At 41.9% G+C, this 17,503-nt stretch overlaps 1 protein-coding gene across 9 annotated transcripts in view; it reads right to left on the reverse strand.

The window, feature by feature from the left end:
• NF1 (neurofibromin 1) overlaps positions 1-17,503 on the reverse strand; it is a 738,710-nt gene that overhangs the window by 298,902 nt on the left and 422,305 nt on the right. For 6 of the 9 annotated variants that reach the window (XM_063953658.1, XM_063953657.1, XM_063953654.1 and 3 more), the window contains 2 exons: positions 12,740-12,802; positions 10,263-10,421 (listed from right to left, as the gene is read on the reverse strand). In XM_063953658.1, the coding sequence (XP_063809728.1) occupies positions 10,263-10,421; positions 12,740-12,802 (222 nt within the window). The remainder of the gene's footprint in view (positions 1-10,262; positions 10,422-12,739; positions 12,803-17,503) is intronic. The other 3 variants (XM_063953661.1, XM_063953659.1, XM_063953656.1) reach the window with 1 other exon arrangement.

Here is a 17,503-nt window from a genome sequence, read left to right on the forward strand (position 1 = left end):
CGCGCCACCCAAGAAGGTCCAACAGTCCGAGTAGAGTGGGCTTTAATAGCAGCAGGAGCTGGGAGTCCAGCTTGCGCATAGCATAGGCTTGTTCAATCACCATTCTAATCCATTCAGCCAAGATTTGCTTACTCGCAGGCCCTCCACGTTTGTGAAAACCAAAAAGTACAAAAATGGAATCTGACCTCCTGACAGAGGCAATCCTCTTCATGTACATGTATATACGGAGAACAAGTACCACATCCAAAGACCGCTCTTTGGAGGACAAACCAGAAGAGATGAAGGTCGGAACCACAATCTCTCGGTTTAGGTGAAAAGATGACACCACCTTAGGTAAATAACCAGGGCAAGTGTTAAGAACTTTCCAGTCACTGTGAAATATCAGGAAGGGTGGACAACAGGACAAAGCGCCTAGGTCTGACATCCTCCTAGCAGAGGCAATAGCCAGTAGGAACAGAACCTTGACCGTGAGCAATTTAAGGTCCACGGACTCAAGAGGTTCAAAATGGAGACTCTTGCAGGGCATTCAGGACAACAGACCGATCCCATGGAGCCACAGGAGGGACATAGGGAGGTTGATTCCGTAAAACACCCTGAGTGAAAGTATGAACGTCAGGAATAGACGCAATTTTTCTCTGAAACCACACCGACAAGGCAGATATATGAACCTTGAGGGAAGCTAGACGAAATCCTAAGTCCAGGCCTTGTTGCAGAAAAGTGAGAAGTCTGGAAGTTCCGAATTAGTATGCATCGTAATTCTTAGCAGCACACCAGGTGAAGTAAGAATTCCAGACCCTGTAATATATACGTGCAAATGCAGATTTTCTGACCTTCAGCATAGTTTGGATAACCGTCTCGGAGAATCCTTTGGCCCTCAGGAGTGATGCTTCTTGAGCCATGCCGTCAAAGCCAGTCTGGCCAGGTCCGGGAAGACACAAGGGCCCTGAACGAGGAGGTCTGGGCGTTGAGGAAGTAGAAGAGGACGCTCTATCGATAGACCCTGCAGGTCTGAGAACCAATGCCTCTTTTTGGAGTCCAGGTCCACCTTCTATGACCTCAACCACAGAATACGGCGAGCCAGGATGGACGTAGTTGATGCCTTGGTCGCAAACACACATGCCTCAGAGGACGCCACCTGAATGTAATAGGTGGTGGTGGTCATGTGAGACAGGTACCGTCTGGCAATGTCAGATATATCCTGAGGCAGCTCTTCCTCTAATGTCTGAACCCATGCTTCAATTCCTTTTTGCAGCACAAGAGGCTGCTATAGTGGGGGTCTATGTACAGCACCTGTAAGGGAGTAAATAGACTTAAGGCATCCTTCCACACGCTTATCTGTCGGTTCCTTCAGTGAGGTGACAGTGGTGATTGTCCTTTTAGACAGGGAGAATTTAATTCCTGGAAATTATCGTATGTCCACTAGATGGTCAGAATGCGGTAATAACGTTTTAGTTACCTTCTGACTTTAAAACCTATCAGGTTTCTTAGGCATCGTAGTGGAATCCTCGTCATCATCAGTGATTTGTAGGATCTGCTTAATAGCAACCACTAAGTCAGGGACATCAACCTGAGTATGGAGTAGGAAGCAGCGGTGTCAGTGTCTGACGGGACAGTATACTCCCCATCCTCATCAGAAGAATCTTCTGAGAGATTAGTGGATTGTGAGGAGGAAGTAGCCCGCTTAGATGACCCGTGACGTGGGAGTGACTTGGGGCAGTTATATGTCTAACCAAGGATTTACTGCATTGCTGCAACTGGGTAGACAAAATATCCGCCCAAGGCAGATTTACCATAGGGACAATATGTGGCTGTAATTGCACAGAAAGTCCCATAGGGGGCGTAAGGTTTGTCACAAGCGTATTGAGCATAGTTGAGAACGCTGCCCAAGGTGGCTCCTGATTAGTTACATCAGCTGCTGGGAGATGTATGGCAAATAGTACACAGACCGTCATACAAAACTTCCCCCTCAGGCAAATCCTTGGCGCATGTGCTGCAGGATGCAGGAGCATCCTCGGATTTCCCGCCCTTTGTGTTAGATATTATTAGTGAATGCAACCATAGAGCGTATTAGTACGATACAACCAGACAGAGTACAATACCAGCGAATAAATTCCCTAGTATATCACTGCATACACAGTACACAAACACCAGCGAATAAGTCCTGTACTTTGCAACTGAGTTCCTAGTACACAACACCAGCGAATAAATCTGGTATTAGGTGACTGAACACACAGTAGAGTACACTTTAATCAGTAAATACTGTGAAGCACTATATATAGACCCTGACGCACCTAGTCCCCTAGGGTACAGAACACAGTGATATAGATGGGATACACTGAAAGTGAAATCCACACAGCAGATGTAGGCACACACAGTCTAAGTGACAATGCAGATAATTATTTTAGTAATACAATAAAAATGCACTGAACTAGTATATGTATATTATATATAACAATGCACGGTCTGAAACCGGATATATATATCAGAATACTCGTACAATACATTCTGGCACAGGTACACTTGTTCTTAACTAACGCTGTCTTAATATCGACATGTAGATTACTTAAGTGCTTGTAAAAACACGGCGCTGATGTACAGGCTGGTTTACAAAGGAGACCTTGCCCTGCAGTCCTGGAGATCAGTCGCATCTATTTTAGAAAATGTCGCCCAGCGTCTGTCAGTGAGTGAGGGTGAGTGTGAAGCAGCTCCAGGGCGGGAACACCAGCAGTAGATGGCGCCTTGAGCTGAGGCTACAGGTCAAGCGCCGGTTCCCCTACACTGGACTTCACCACTTGATACTATGGAGTCCTATTAAAATAGACGTTATGGTAAGAACTTACCGTTGATAACGTGATTTCTCTTATGTCCACAGGATAACATTGGGATATGGTTGAGCGACAGCGGAAATGGCACCAACACGGTCACAAGCTTTCTGGCCTCCCAGGATGCATCGGGGCTTCACCATATAATCCCGCCCACTGACTCAGTCAAACCAGTTCTTTCCACAGCGATTTAGGCAGGAGCATCAGGTAGAAACCTATTTAGGTGATAAGAACACACATGCACACCCTTCCATGCAAGAAGGAAGAGGTTTAATGATTGTCAAGATCCTCAAATCAGGTGCGTCAGGGTGGGATCCCTGTGGACATAAGAGAAATCACGTTATCAACGGTAAGTTCTTACCATAACGTCTATTTCTCTGGCTGGGTCCACAGGATTATCCACAGGATAACATTGAGATTCCCAAAGCCAATTTTAGTGGTGGGGACGCTCCTGATTGCACAGGAGGACCTTTCGCCCAAAGTCTGCGTCATGAGAGGCAAAAGTATCCAAGGCATAATGTCTAATGAATGTGTTTATGGCTGCCTTACAAATCTGTTCTGCTGAAGCACCCTGTTGTGCTGCCCATGAAGGACCTACCTTATGTGTAGTGAGCAGAGACATTAGATGGAGTAGGGAGATCTGCATGAGAATAAGCTTCTGATATTACCATTCGGAGCCATCTCGCCAGCGTCCGTTTACTAGCAGGCCATCCTCTTCTATGAAATCCGTAGAGGATGAAGAGAGAATCTGTTTTCCTGATGGCACTAGTACGATCTATGTAGATTCTTAAAGCTCGAACTACGTCCAGCGACGCTTCTCCCGCAGATAGTCCCGATACCTGAAAAGCTGGGACTACAATCTCTTCATTAAGGTGAAACTTTGAAACCACCTTTGGAAGATAACCAGATCTCGTTCTGAGAACTGCTCTGTCTGGAAAAAAACTTAGGAAAGGAGACTTACACGATAATGCTCCTAAATCTGACACTCTTCTGGCTGACGCCATTGCCAGTAGAAAAAGTACTTTAGCCGTTAACTATTTAAGATTTGCTCTCTTAAGTGATTCAAACGGAGGTCCCTGAAGGAATTTAAGAACTAGATTCAAATCCCAGGGAGCTGCAGTAGGAACAAATGGAGGTTAAATATGTACAACTCCCTGAAAGAAAGTGCGTACATCCTGTAAATCAGCAATCTTTCGCTGAAACCATACAGTTAATGCTGATACTTGAACTCTCAAGGAAGCTACCTTCAAACCTTTATCCAATCCTGCTTGAAGGAAATCCAAAATCCTGGATACTTTGAAAGATCTTGGATTCAAACTTTTTTCAGTACACCAATGAATATAGGCTTGCCATATTCTATGATACACACGAGCTGAAGAAGGCTTTCTTGCTCTAAGCATAGTTTGGATTACTTGTTTTGAAAATCCTCTAGCTTCTAAGATAGAGGTTTCAATAGCTACGCCGTCAAAGACAGACGATCCAGATGACTGTTGCAACAACGACCCTGCATAAGCAGATCTGGACGTTGAGGGAGCAGTATCGGTGCTTCCACGGATATTCTCAGTAGATCTGTGTACCAATGCCTTCTTGGCCAAGTTGGAGCTATTAGAATTATGGCTACCTTTGCTTGCTTTATTTTTCTCACTACTCTGGGTAACAGAGATATTGGAGGGAACAGATATGCCAGCTGAAATTTCCACTCTACTGACAGCGCCTCTACAAGGACCGCTCCGGGATCCTTTGTTCTCGATACGTACCTCGGAACTTTGTTGTTTAGACGAGACGCCATGAGATCTCTCTCTGGTAGACCCCATCTGTTCACTATGGTCTGAAACACTTCTGGGTGTAATGCCCATTTGGTTTCCTGAATGGTATGTCGACTGAGAAAATCTGCTTCGCAGTTCAGAACACCTGGGACAAATACTGCTGACAATGCTGGGAGATGGAGCTCTGCCCATCTTAGAATGGGCCTTACTTCCTCTATCATTCTTTTGCTGTGAGTTCCTCCTTGATGATTGAGGTACGCTACTGCTGTTGCATTGTCTGAGCGAATCTGGACCGGACTTCCTTGCAGACTGTCCTTTGCCTGAACTAGAGCCATATAAATGGCTCTTATTTCCAACAGATTTATTGGCAGGCGACTTTCCCTTGCGGCCCATTTTCCCTGGAACCAAAGGCTTCCGAGTACCGCACCCCAACCTTGCAGACTGGCATCTGTTGTCAGGAATTGCCATTCTTTTATCCAAAAGGGTCTCCCCTTGTTTAAATGGTCTGTCTGTAGCCACCACGCTAGAGACCTTTTTACGTTTACTGGAAACTTTATCATCTGCTTTTTTATCGTCTGATGATTTCCGTTCCATTTGGTCAGAATAAGGTGCTGTAATGGTCTGGAGTGGAATTGCGCTTAATTCACCATGTCAAAGGTTGATACCATCAGACCCAACAGTCGCATTGCTGCATGGACTGACATTGTCTGGGCGTGCAACGCTTCCTGAGTCATGACCTGCACCTTGACTATCTTTTTCTCTGGTAAGAGAACTTTCTGTAGGTCTGAATCCAATATGGCCCCCAAATGAACCATCCGCTGTGACGGATTCAGAGACGACTTTTCCCAATTTATGAGCCACCCGTGTCTCTGTAAACAAACTATTGTCTGTTGAAGATGGCTCAAAAGTAAATCCTACGAATGTGCTAGGATTAACAGGTCGTCGAGGTATGGGAATATTCTAATCCCCTGCTTGCCAAGACAAGCTGCCATAACCACCATCATTTTGGTAAACACCCTGGGTGCTGTTGCTAGTCCAAAGGGCAAAGCTTGGAACTGGAAATGTTCCTGGAGGATGGCAAACCTGAGGTAACACTGATGAGACAGTGCTATAGGCACATGTAGGTAAGCATCCTGTACATCCAGAGATACCATGTAATCTCCCGGTTCCATAGCCAACATTATGGAGCGTAATGTCTCCATGTGGAACCTTGGGATCCAAATGTATTTGTTTAACATTTTCAGATTGAGAATTGGTCGAAATGACCCATTCGGCTTCTGGATCAGAAATAGACTGGAGTAAAACCCCTGTCCCCTTTGTGATGGAGGTACTGGGACAATCACACCTGACTGCAGTAACTTTTGGTCTGCTTCTTGCAGGGCATTGGCCTTCGACTCTATACGAGACGGACTGGTGCAAAAAAATCTTTGAGGAGGCTGCCTCCTGAATGGGAGCCCATACCCCCTGAGATACCACCTTCTGCACCCAAGCATCTGTTGTCGTCTGTTGCCATATGTGTGCAAAACGAAGGAGTCGGCCCCCAACCCTGGAATCCTCCAGGCGGAGGCCTGTCTCTTCAGGATGATGGTTTCTGTTCAGGCTTGGAAGCTGGCTTTTTGGTAGCCCACTGCTTCCTACCCCTGGTTTTGAACTGGGGTTGCTTAGACTCCTCTTTAGCCTTTGCTTTGCTTTGCCTTGCCATCAAAATGGCCGAAACCTTGAGCCCCTAGACTTAGGGTTATAACTAGTCAGAAATCTGATCTTCTTCGACTCAGCTTTCGATTCTAGAATGTCTGACAATCATTACCCAAACAATATATTACCAATGAAAGGTAATGCTTCCAATACCTTCTGGATTCTGCATCTGCTTTCCAAGTACGCAGCCAAATTGCTCTACGAGCGGCTACCATCAAGGCTGATGCTCTAGAAGTGATTGTACCCATGTCAATTGCCGCTTCTTCCAAGTATTGGGCCGAATGTCTTAAACGGCTTAAATGATACTCTTGCTCCCTATTAGGAGAAGAGAGATCATTCTCTAGTTCCTCTATCCATTCGCCCATTGCCTTTGCTATCCAGGCCGAAGCCATAGCAGGTCTTACCACTGCTCCTGCGAGAGAAAATATATTTTTCAAGAAGCTATCTACCCTTCTGTCAGTGACATAATTTAGTGAGGTAGATGACAGTGGTAAAGCAGATTTATGCACAAGTCGCAGCACATGTGCATCTACTTTTGGAGGAACTTCTGTTTTCGAACAATCCGCACCTGGAAATGGATAATAAGAGTTCCATTTTTTCGGAATCTTATACTTTTTACGGGGCGTCGCCCAAGATTCTTCCATCATTTCCGTCAGCTCATCTGACGCTGGGAATTCAGCTTTAACTGCTTTTGCTCGTTTAAACACAGGTGCTTTAGACTTTGACACTGTCTTGGCTGGCTCTTCCAAAGAGAGAACAGCCTTCACAGCATCAATAAGTTCAGCTACATCCTCTGAACTAAAATTCTGCGACTGATCATCATACGGAGTATTTAAATATACTGTATCATCATCTGTTGTATCATCTTGTGTAGTCTGCCACATAGACGCATCTGTCTTAGTCTTACCTGTCCCTTGGTTACTTGTAGAGACTACTGGAACCAAGCCGTAGGAAGGGAGCTGCATATATGGGTTAATAGTGTAACCTAACCCTTGAGGTGGTGCTACCGGAGTTAACATGTCCGCTATTGAAGATAAAGTCTTTGCGAACATATTCCATGGTGGCTCTGTTGGTGGTTGAACAAACTCCTCTTTTTTTACTTTGCTGAAAAGCAAAACAGTTCGCACACAAGCCCTCATAAGTGACAAATTGGTCCATACCAATTAACCCCGTCTTACAAGATAAGCATGTTAGGGATGTAGGAGTGCTTGATAAATTCTCCTCGTCACTTTTGCCGCTCACAGACATGGTAATAATCTGTTAATGACTACACAATTTGTGACTGAAAATCACTTATATATAAATATATAGAAGTGAGATCAATCTGACCACAGCCGTGCACCTGAATTGAGGGTCAGAACAGGACTGACAACATAGAAAAGTCAGCACACATACTAGCAGTCAGTCACATGTTAAGGCATTAGACATTGTCATATGAAAACACAACCCCCATAACAACTTACAAGTAAGTAGGAAAATTGTACTTCTGTTTTTAACTGGTCTTTTCATGCAGAAACAACAGTAATTCTACAGATCTCATATACAATATGTACTAAAAATTAACAATTCAAACTAACAAGTAGAGAGAATTTTTAGTACTGTATACCCTTCCTCCATAGAGCGGGATACAGGGAGACTCACCACACTTCCATATCCAAGCAAATACGCTCGCAAGACGCTGAGTGGATTCAGACGCTACTGATGTACACTACCGCTCCTGATAACTGATAACAGACACAGTCGCTCACTGACTGACACGGACACTCAGCGACTTCCACGTGTATGCAGACGCTAAGGCCTGCGACTCGGTCTACGCGGGATCTCTAGTGTACACAACCGCAGCGTCTAAGCTGCGACCGAGTACCCTCGTGGCAGCGTCTGAGACGGAAGTGAGGTCATTTAGTTCATGGACGAGAGACACGCGGAAACTGGTAATGAACTCGGAGGAGGGGCGGCCAGGAGAGCGTCTGAATCCCACTGTTGACTTACCTAAGGATCGCAGCCTCTACCTAGTCCTGGCGCCTATGATCCCTAGAGCGTAGCGCTGTCGCACTCGAGTTGTTCGGCACATAACCACACTTTTTGTAGTCTCCACCAATACAGTGTAGCTGTGTCCAGACCCCTCTAGTAAGAGGAAATCCATAGACTTACCTTCCCCCCCATGCTCCGGTCACAGCCTGGTTACGTCTGCTGGACCTGCTAGAACATCCGACACAGATGACCGTTGAGACAGCACTATACCGCGAAGGTAAGCGTTGTTGCGACCCGGTGGGGAGTTGTTGGAGTGACTCTTTCCAGTATGCGTTTAAGATGCTGTTAAGAAAAGTCGCTCAAAAAACATAGTAAGTCTATAAAAATAACATAATATAAGCTTCAGGCTGCTTTATTCACAACAGCCCTGTGACCATGCGGCTTCCTGCCGTACCAAGCAAAAAACTGATTTGACTGAGTCAGTGGGTGGGATTATATGGTGAAGCCCCGATGCATCCTGGGAGGCCAGAAAGCTTGTGACCGTGTTGGTGCCATTTCCGCTGTCACTCAACCATATCCCAATGTTATCCTGTGGACCCAGCCAGAGAAATGGATATTAGTATATCCGACCTGTACGCCTATGCCCTGGTGGATACAGTGGGGTCCCCTTTTCGGTTACAGTGTTCACGCCAGCGTCGCAGTCCATCTCCCTAGACTGCGATCGGAACGCGATTTAATGGCAGGTCCCATCTGGGGGACACTCTTACCTCCTCCCTTCTGTAGCAGCCACGCGAACCAGGAGAGCGCTGCGACCTTGTGCCCAATGCCGGAGCGTACACGCAACAAGTACCCGGGAACAGAGCCAGCGGGAGCATGCGACGCCGCTGGGGAGGTGACGGAGCAACAGCACAGAATGTCACCCTGACATGTAAGTGCTGCGGCCCTTGAAGTCTTCTTAGAAAACTTTTTCAGGGCTGTCCAGCACAGCCCCCCTGTTAAGTGACTTGCTCTGCAGGTACCAACTCGAAACTGAGCTCAAAGTGCCTGGAGGCGGGGCTATAGAGGAGGCCCCGCAATGCATCCTGGGACACTCTAAAGCTTTAGCCTGTTCGTGCCTGGATCAAGATCCATCTCTATACCCCGATGTTTCCCTGTGGAAACCAATGTACCCCGCTGCAGAAATGTGCATTAGTCACAATGCAACGCAACAGGAAACTCTGCGGATTTCATATGCAACACGTGTATATTTGTGGGCAACGGAGTCCGTATATGTAGCACCATGGAACTTGGCCATAGCCGCTGCATCATAGCACTTTGTATTCAGATTGACTTAACAGCACACAGATAAACAAATGTTGCATATCAAATTAGTTAGCGCAGTATTCTGATGCACCCTAGTCACATCGCACTGCGACTAAGACGCATTTTCGGGTCAAAAGCAAGAAAAAATACACCCAATGCTAGCAGAGTTGTATGGGAGCTAGCACTCAAGAGAGTGGCTGTTTGACGCAACTGCAGCAATAATGCATGGGGACACATCTGTATGCCAAATATTTGATGGGAGTATAGGAGATTAGAGAGACTACACTGGTAGTGCGTACAGGTTGTCAATAGCTGGTTAGAATCAAAAGATGAATATCTGTTTCTCACACACCAATCATTTGCTGCTGCTCTATCTCCAAATCGATTTTAAAAATTGGATTTGTGATAGTAAAGGTAAAAATGTTCGTATACTGCTTTTGTTAAACAGTTTAGTATGACGACAACATAACTTTAAAGTCAATAAAACAATATAAGAGGCAATGTTGAAAACATGATCATTTGTATATAATTTATATAGTTGACAAATGCATTTGCAAATGTATTATAAACAAAGACTTAAAAGTGGAAACTGTGAAAGGTGTATTGCAATTGACGATATCTGTAGTGCCTACTAATATTTACTATAAATGACGCTCACATATACAACTATCAATAATGCACAGGTCTACAAAAGTAAATGTATCACCTTAGACATTAACTTCAAGCCGCGTTCTATCCTTGGTGGTGGCTTCTTATCCAGTATCCCTGCCTCGTAGGGTGACACAATTGCCGGATTAATGAACCGAAGGAACATGGCACTTCCCACTGCACCAATGCTGTTCTGTGGAAACCTCTGGCTTACAACCTGTAAAACACAACATCACAAAAAAACTTGTATGTAGAAGAAAAAAAGTAATACAAAGTATAATTTCATATAAATACTGTATCAAGTATGAAAAGCTGTGTTCCTATATACAAACCTCCATTAAATGATCACAGGAGGATATCAAATTCATAGTGGACTATATGAGCTGAAGGCTGCAGTTAATAAGCAGTCTCTACTCTACTATTCTGACAAAGAAATTAGATGCTGTGAAATTAGTTAGCTAGTAGATTTGCGATGATAAGCAGTCATCAAAGTGCATGGGTACACAATGGATGGCCTCAAGACAAGACCTCCTATGTGTTTCTGATCTGAATACCTTTTTCCAGGAAATTAAGATGTTAGGAGATTTATTTGGAAAAATAAAAATACTTATCCTTCATTCAGACTACTCAGGGCCCAGGAGTAGTAGGCCAAATGCCTTCCATCACCAGTCTCTGGTCCTGAGTGCTGACTTGTGTCCAGCTGAACTAGTAGTGGTTGGGTTGATTTGTCTGGTATCATAACATGCTATACCCCTACCAAAGTGAATGGGTGTTGGATGATTTGGGCTAAAGTTCAGAATATGCGACCCAGGGCTATCTTTTTCACTATCCACGTGGACATCTAATGGGAATAGTAACCCGTAGCAAGCAGAGCGGAGTGAGCCACCGTGCCGAAAGCATGGCAACCTTAATGTTCTGAACAAGTTTAATGATGCTCTGAAGCAGTTTAGCTACAGTATGCTAAACCAGGGGGTCCCATGTTCTGAACTTGAACCAAGGATTTATATTGGAGACAGTATCACTTACATGGTACTTAATTCAAATCTACGGGTCTTCCTGGCAGGTCCTTACTTGGGCTAAAACCAATAATACTTAATGATATACAGTATCGACATCATCTCTTGTTTATAACTTTAAAAGATGCTCAGTCAGGGTATGGAAAGTCAATATTCTTCCACGTTTTAGGCTGCAAGCATTTCTGGTAACAGATCATTGCAAACTGAGCTCATAGATGTATCTCAGTCAACAGATGCATAATTTTTCCGTAAGACAAGTGATACGACTATTAGTAACTGCAGAATCCATTATGGACTGCTACTAGTAACAATGGTGGGCATTCTTCAAAGCAAGCATGGTGAAGATAGTGTACTGAATTCTCCATCTATTTTCCATCTCCTTTTATTTCTTTTTAAACTAAAAAAAAAGTTGTTATAGAAAACAAAAGCACAGAATACAGGAGCAAAAGCAATGAACCCAATAGTTCAGAAAATATGTAGTCATCTTACTGAATAATTATTTAGCCATAACAATCCTTATTATGACATTCAACCCTTATAAGTTAATTTTGGTGTATAACTGCCAAATACGTGGCAAGAAGATATAACTAAATTTCTCCCTAAAAAAAAAATATTCAGACATTAAAGAAACTGAAATTCATCTATGTCACATATATTCTTTGCTTTGATTTATTCTTTTCATTGCACCACTTCAAAGAGTACCCTGTATGTAATCATGCCTGCTTTCATTGACAGCCACATCATTAAAGGTAAAACTTCCTGAAGCCATTAAGGCTTTCACTCAATAGTTATCAGATCACTTCACATTGTAAGTTATCTGCACAAATATAGCATGCATTGCTGATAGAGCTCACGCTGTACATTATCAATTTACTTTTATAAATAAAGTACTGTGCTGGACACCTGGTTAATTAACAGCATACTAACAAATAAAATATTTATTTTACAAATGGAACATTACAACCATGTATGAAGAGGACATATACTGTATGGTGAAACGCTACTTACCTTCCTTGGAGTGAAGAAATAAGGACAGCAAAGATCTACATTTTCAAATCAATGGGAAACTAGAAAAACCTTCACATTAAGCTTTTTATTTTGTCAGAGACAGACCCTTCAGAAAGAACAAGCTTCGAGTCCCAAGCATCTAAAACATAGCAGACCTAGCATGCCCTAAGGTCTAAAAGTACTTTACAACTGTCCCCAATAAATATCGTCAGCACTCCTCAAGCAGTAAAGCTAGAGTGAATACCAAAGCCCTTCTATTTATCAAACAAATACACAGAGAAGGCGCGGAACGGTAAAGGTTTTCAGTGTGTTAATTGAAATGAAAGCTAGTCTGTGCCAGAATTAGTAGAATGATTTGACAGTGAAGAACTGAAGGCTTGAGTGAAGATGTTTTAATAGCAAAAACATAAAAATAGAAAATAAAAGGATTCTCTGGCTTTTTGTTTCCAAAGGTCAATTGTTTGTTGTGTTTGGGGAGAAAAATGGCTAATAGAAAGTTCTCCAAACTTACTGATTTTTTGTTTTCCTTTTTTTCTTTTACGGTAGCTTTATTCAGTAGGGAGTGGCAAGTTGCCTACAGGACAGAGATGAGCACAAACAAGTCACAGCACCAACTACACATAGCAAAATAAACTAAATTAATATAAATAAAACAAAAACACACAATGTGGACTCGCACATACAATTTTACAGAGTATAATGCAACACAGATAGTGATGGAATACAATTCACAATGATTTGTGTTTTTCTTATCTCGTGTGTTATTATACAGTTCCAAATCAGTTCTACTATTTCTGGTAACATTAATTTTCAAATCAACAAACGAAAGATAAATGTATGGAATGTGATTCCTTTTATCAACACTGCAAGCTTGAGATATACTGTAACATTTACACTGTGGTCTGTTTACACAAAACAGACACTAAACACAAGTTGTATACCAAAAATGTTATGGTTTTCTATAGTTAGCACTAGTATTGCCCATATTATACAAATTAATATTCTCAGTGAGAATCATTGACAGATACATCTCTAATTTCACTCTTCAAATTTTAGAAAACATAACACATACAGTATAAATAATTTTCTATTTATAGGGCGCCACAAAGTGTACACAGTGCCGAATAAGAATTATAATAGGATAAATAAAAATGAAAATAGATATAAAAGAAACTAACAGGAGCAAAACCATACTGAGAAAAATGATGCACCCAAATGAGATACAATTCTTCAGTGTAGCAATCACTGATCCTGAGGCCAACATATGAGATCAAAGTCACTGACTATCTTGTTGTGGGGGCCAATAGGAGTTTGGGAAACAGTGGCATAAGTATCAAGATCTACATTGAAATACCAAGAGGGTGGAGGGCCCTGCTCTTGAGAGCTTACAGTCTGAAGCAGGAGTTTGGTTTTCACCCTTCGACCCTCCATCTGTTGTTGAACTACACATCCCAGCATGCATTCATGCACTGACAGTTTTAGCATGCCTTAATTGCAAAACTATAGTAGTGCATGCAAAGGGAAATAGGTGAGCAGGGAGGACGGTAGTTGAGTATTAGGGGTGTGAGGAAGGCTGGTGGGCTTTAATGAACAGATGTGTTTTTAAGGTGTATTGTATGTATACATATATCTATCTATAACAGGGCTCCAGAAATGCAGGGGGCAGGTGATAATTGTGTGGCTGCGGGGGCTGTACAGCACTACAGACTATGTGTGTGATATATAAACTATTAATAAATAATTCCAGTGAGATGCTAATGCTAGGACAGAATCGAGAGCTGTGCATAAACAAATGCACTCAAACAAATCAAAGCAGTATTACATGGATCAGGGAGCCAAAGTTCCTCATATATGATGCAAGACTGATATGGAGACAAAAAAATACTTTAAGCTATCACTGCTAAAGATGGTTCTACAAGTTACTGAAACATGGCTTGTGCTTTAACACACATGATTGCATTCATCATCATGCTGGCTTATTTTTTGCTGAATAAATAAAGACAAATGAAAATTGGTTTTGTTTTATTAGAACTTTTGTGATTATTGGATGATGGTATATGTACTGAATGAAAGTAAAACAGATTTTAAAGGAGGTACTCAAAATGAATATGAGATTACATTACAGGAAAGGATGATTGTAATCACAGATATTTTCATCTAATATTCATCGGAAAAGAACCTGTTTAAATTCCCAAGTTGTCTGTTAAGAAGGCAGCCTTTTTCTTACTGGTCAGCAGAACTAGTTTCAGCTCTCTCCTAGGAAATGGATCATATATCCATTAACTGGAGACAAATAAATCATTCTTTAAGCGTGCATAACTTTATTAACCAAGAGATTAAAAACCCCACCAGCATGCACAGATTATTATTAAGATAGTTACAATTAATGCTTGGAGAATATTTGCAGTAAATAGGGCTTACACGGGTTGTAGATACTGGGCAAGCTGTAGATTCAGCAATGTAATGAAAACACTGTCCTGACAGCCTACAGAGGGCTCAATGATTGAGTGATGTGAGAAGTGCCACAGGATATGATATGACTATCTTGATTATTGTAAGGTCAGCAACTTTAACAGTTTGTGGGGAGAGAGGTATTTTAGAAAAAATGTTAACAGCCTGGCGTTCTCTTAAGATGTTACAAATTCTAATTTTAAGTACTCGGAATTCATACCAAAGTCTCCTTTAATGCATTACTGATTGCTTTGGAAGTTATAATATCTGCATAAAACATTCATTTAGCAGAGAGCAAATTTCACATTAAAGCCAATATACACTTTTGACGGGAGGCAAATGCCTGTCGGGATCCCGGTGATCACAATGCCGCCGCTGGAACACAGACAGGCAGTTAAATGCCGCCGTCAGAATACCATCGAGCCAGGCTATTCTCCCTCTACGGGTAAAAAGATTAAAAAGTTGAAAAAAATAATCCTTAAAAAACCTTGTGTCTACCATTTGCACCTGTCAATCTTAAGCACTGTCTACCTTTTACATGTCAACCTTTTGTACCCGTCAACCTAAAGCATGTCAACCATATGAGTTCAACCTATTGTCAACCTATCACCCGGATTCCGACTGAAAGTAGCCAAACAAAACTAAAGTTTCTGACCGTCAGAATGGGCACAAGCAGGCGTCCAGCATTATGAATCTGCAATATACCTGGGAACAATCCACAAGCAGAGAGTGAGAAATAATCCGAGTGAAGAACTATGTTTAGCATATCACAGTTTGCTATGTTATGTGAAACATTAGGGCAGCAGAGCCACAACTAAAAAATAATAAAGGTAACCGGTAGAAACGTATCTTTCTAACTTTTGTCCACATTTTTTGTATATTTTTAGATGAGTTCTTGCTTGTTATAGTGAACATAACGTCTAAAAGGGCAGTAGAAAGAAATATTTCCTAAATATATAAAATACTGCTCTGGCAGCTAAATACAGTATATCCAGAGAGCAACAAAATAGGTAAATATAATCAATTAGAGTGTCGCAATCTACATAAACTGTAGACTAAACTGCTATTTGCTTATGCATTATATATGCATTCTTGTAGTCAATTTGTAAGTCAGCCTCTCAGCTCCAGTACTCAAATGCATGAAATACATTGTATTTAGAGGAAAAGTGGGAACAGCAGAGAGACTATCCAGTGAAATAAAGTTTTAATTAGGTGAATTATTGGGTTCGTTTGGTTGAGAAACACTTAAAGGTCACAGAAATTAAAAACTTTTACTTTATCACTGGTCAACAAATCAATAATGTTTATTGTAAGTAGCCATCTATCCCGGAAAGAAAAGATAAACCCGCCATCACTTCTTGCAAAATAAAACACTTTATTATCTACATAAAACTACTAACCTAAAACATTCAGAAAGTAATTAAACTTCACAATGAAAAAATATGGATAACTTATTTTTTATTTGCCTAAAACTGAGGAAAAGAAGCCGTGCTGACCAGTGAACACACAGAGAAACAATGTGCATGGATAAGGTAAATAAGCACACACAAAATCAATGTATGGAAACAGAAAACTACATGCCTTAAAATGTTAAGACACTTACAGTATTTTTGCCAAATGGTTTACAGAAACAGTCATTCTAAGAGGTCATGAAGGGTAAAGTTATAAAGGAAATTTAACAAAAATAACAAAACAAAAAAAAAAAGCCCATTCACAACCACAGTAATTATTTATGAAGTTATTGAGCACCTTTATGACCAGAAATTCACCACTGATCTATAGCAAAGTGATTACAATGTGGAATATAAAAAGAATAAATGCTGTCTTGAAGATGGAAGAACTAGTTTTGATGAACAGTCTTTGCCGTGTAGATATCAATTGCACATTAAGACAAGGATGTAAGAAGGACATGTGTATTTACACCTAAATATCAATGAATATCTTTACAACAGAAGCCTGATGCAGACAGACAGACAAACAGACAGGGTTAGCGAAAGCCTAGTTTGTAACAGAGCTAAGAATATTCTACTACCCCCCAAAGTCATGGTACCCTTTCCAGATTGGTAGACCGTCACAAATTTTGTAGCTTCTATGGACGTTTCTACCAAATGAAATGATTACATTAAAGAGCACTGAAAAATAGACCATCGAGCTAACTGCACAAACCACACCTGCTGCAGCCACCTACATTAACTGGCCTAAATATATCCTGAGTTGGTTGGAGGGAAGAGTGCAATTGTAAAAATAGTGTATAGGTGGACTTTCCTGTTCAGTATCCTGTATAAATTCTACATGGCTCGCACTGCATTAGCTCTTATTCTGTTATCTCTATGTAAACACCCATAATATACAGTCCGCATTGTTGGTAATTTTTAGAATCCTTAATAACAGTGAAAAAAATAAGAATTTACTTACCGATAATTCTATTTCTCGTAGTCCGTAGTGGATGCTGGGAACTCCGTAAGGACCATGGGGAATAGCGGCTCCGCAGGAGACAGGGCACATCTAAAGAAAGCTTTAGGATCACCTGGTGTGCACTGGCTCCTCCCCCCATGACCCTCCTCCAAGCCTCAGTTAGGATACTGTGCCCAGACGAGCGTACACAATAAGGAAGGATTTTGAATCCCGGGTAAGACTCATACCAGCCACACCAATCACACTGTACAACTTGTGATCTGAACCCAGTTAACAGCATGATAATAGAGAAGCCTCTCGAAAAGATGGCTCACTACAACAATAACCCGAATATTTTTGGTAACAATAATTATGTACCAGTATTGCAGACAATCCGCACTTGGGATGGGCGCCCAGCATCCACTACGGA

Source organism: Pseudophryne corroboree, chromosome 2, assembly GCF_028390025.1.
Source record: "Pseudophryne corroboree isolate aPseCor3 chromosome 2, aPseCor3.hap2, whole genome shotgun sequence".
In the NCBI taxonomy this organism is placed as follows: Eukaryota; Metazoa; Chordata; class Amphibia; order Anura; family Myobatrachidae; genus Pseudophryne; species Pseudophryne corroboree.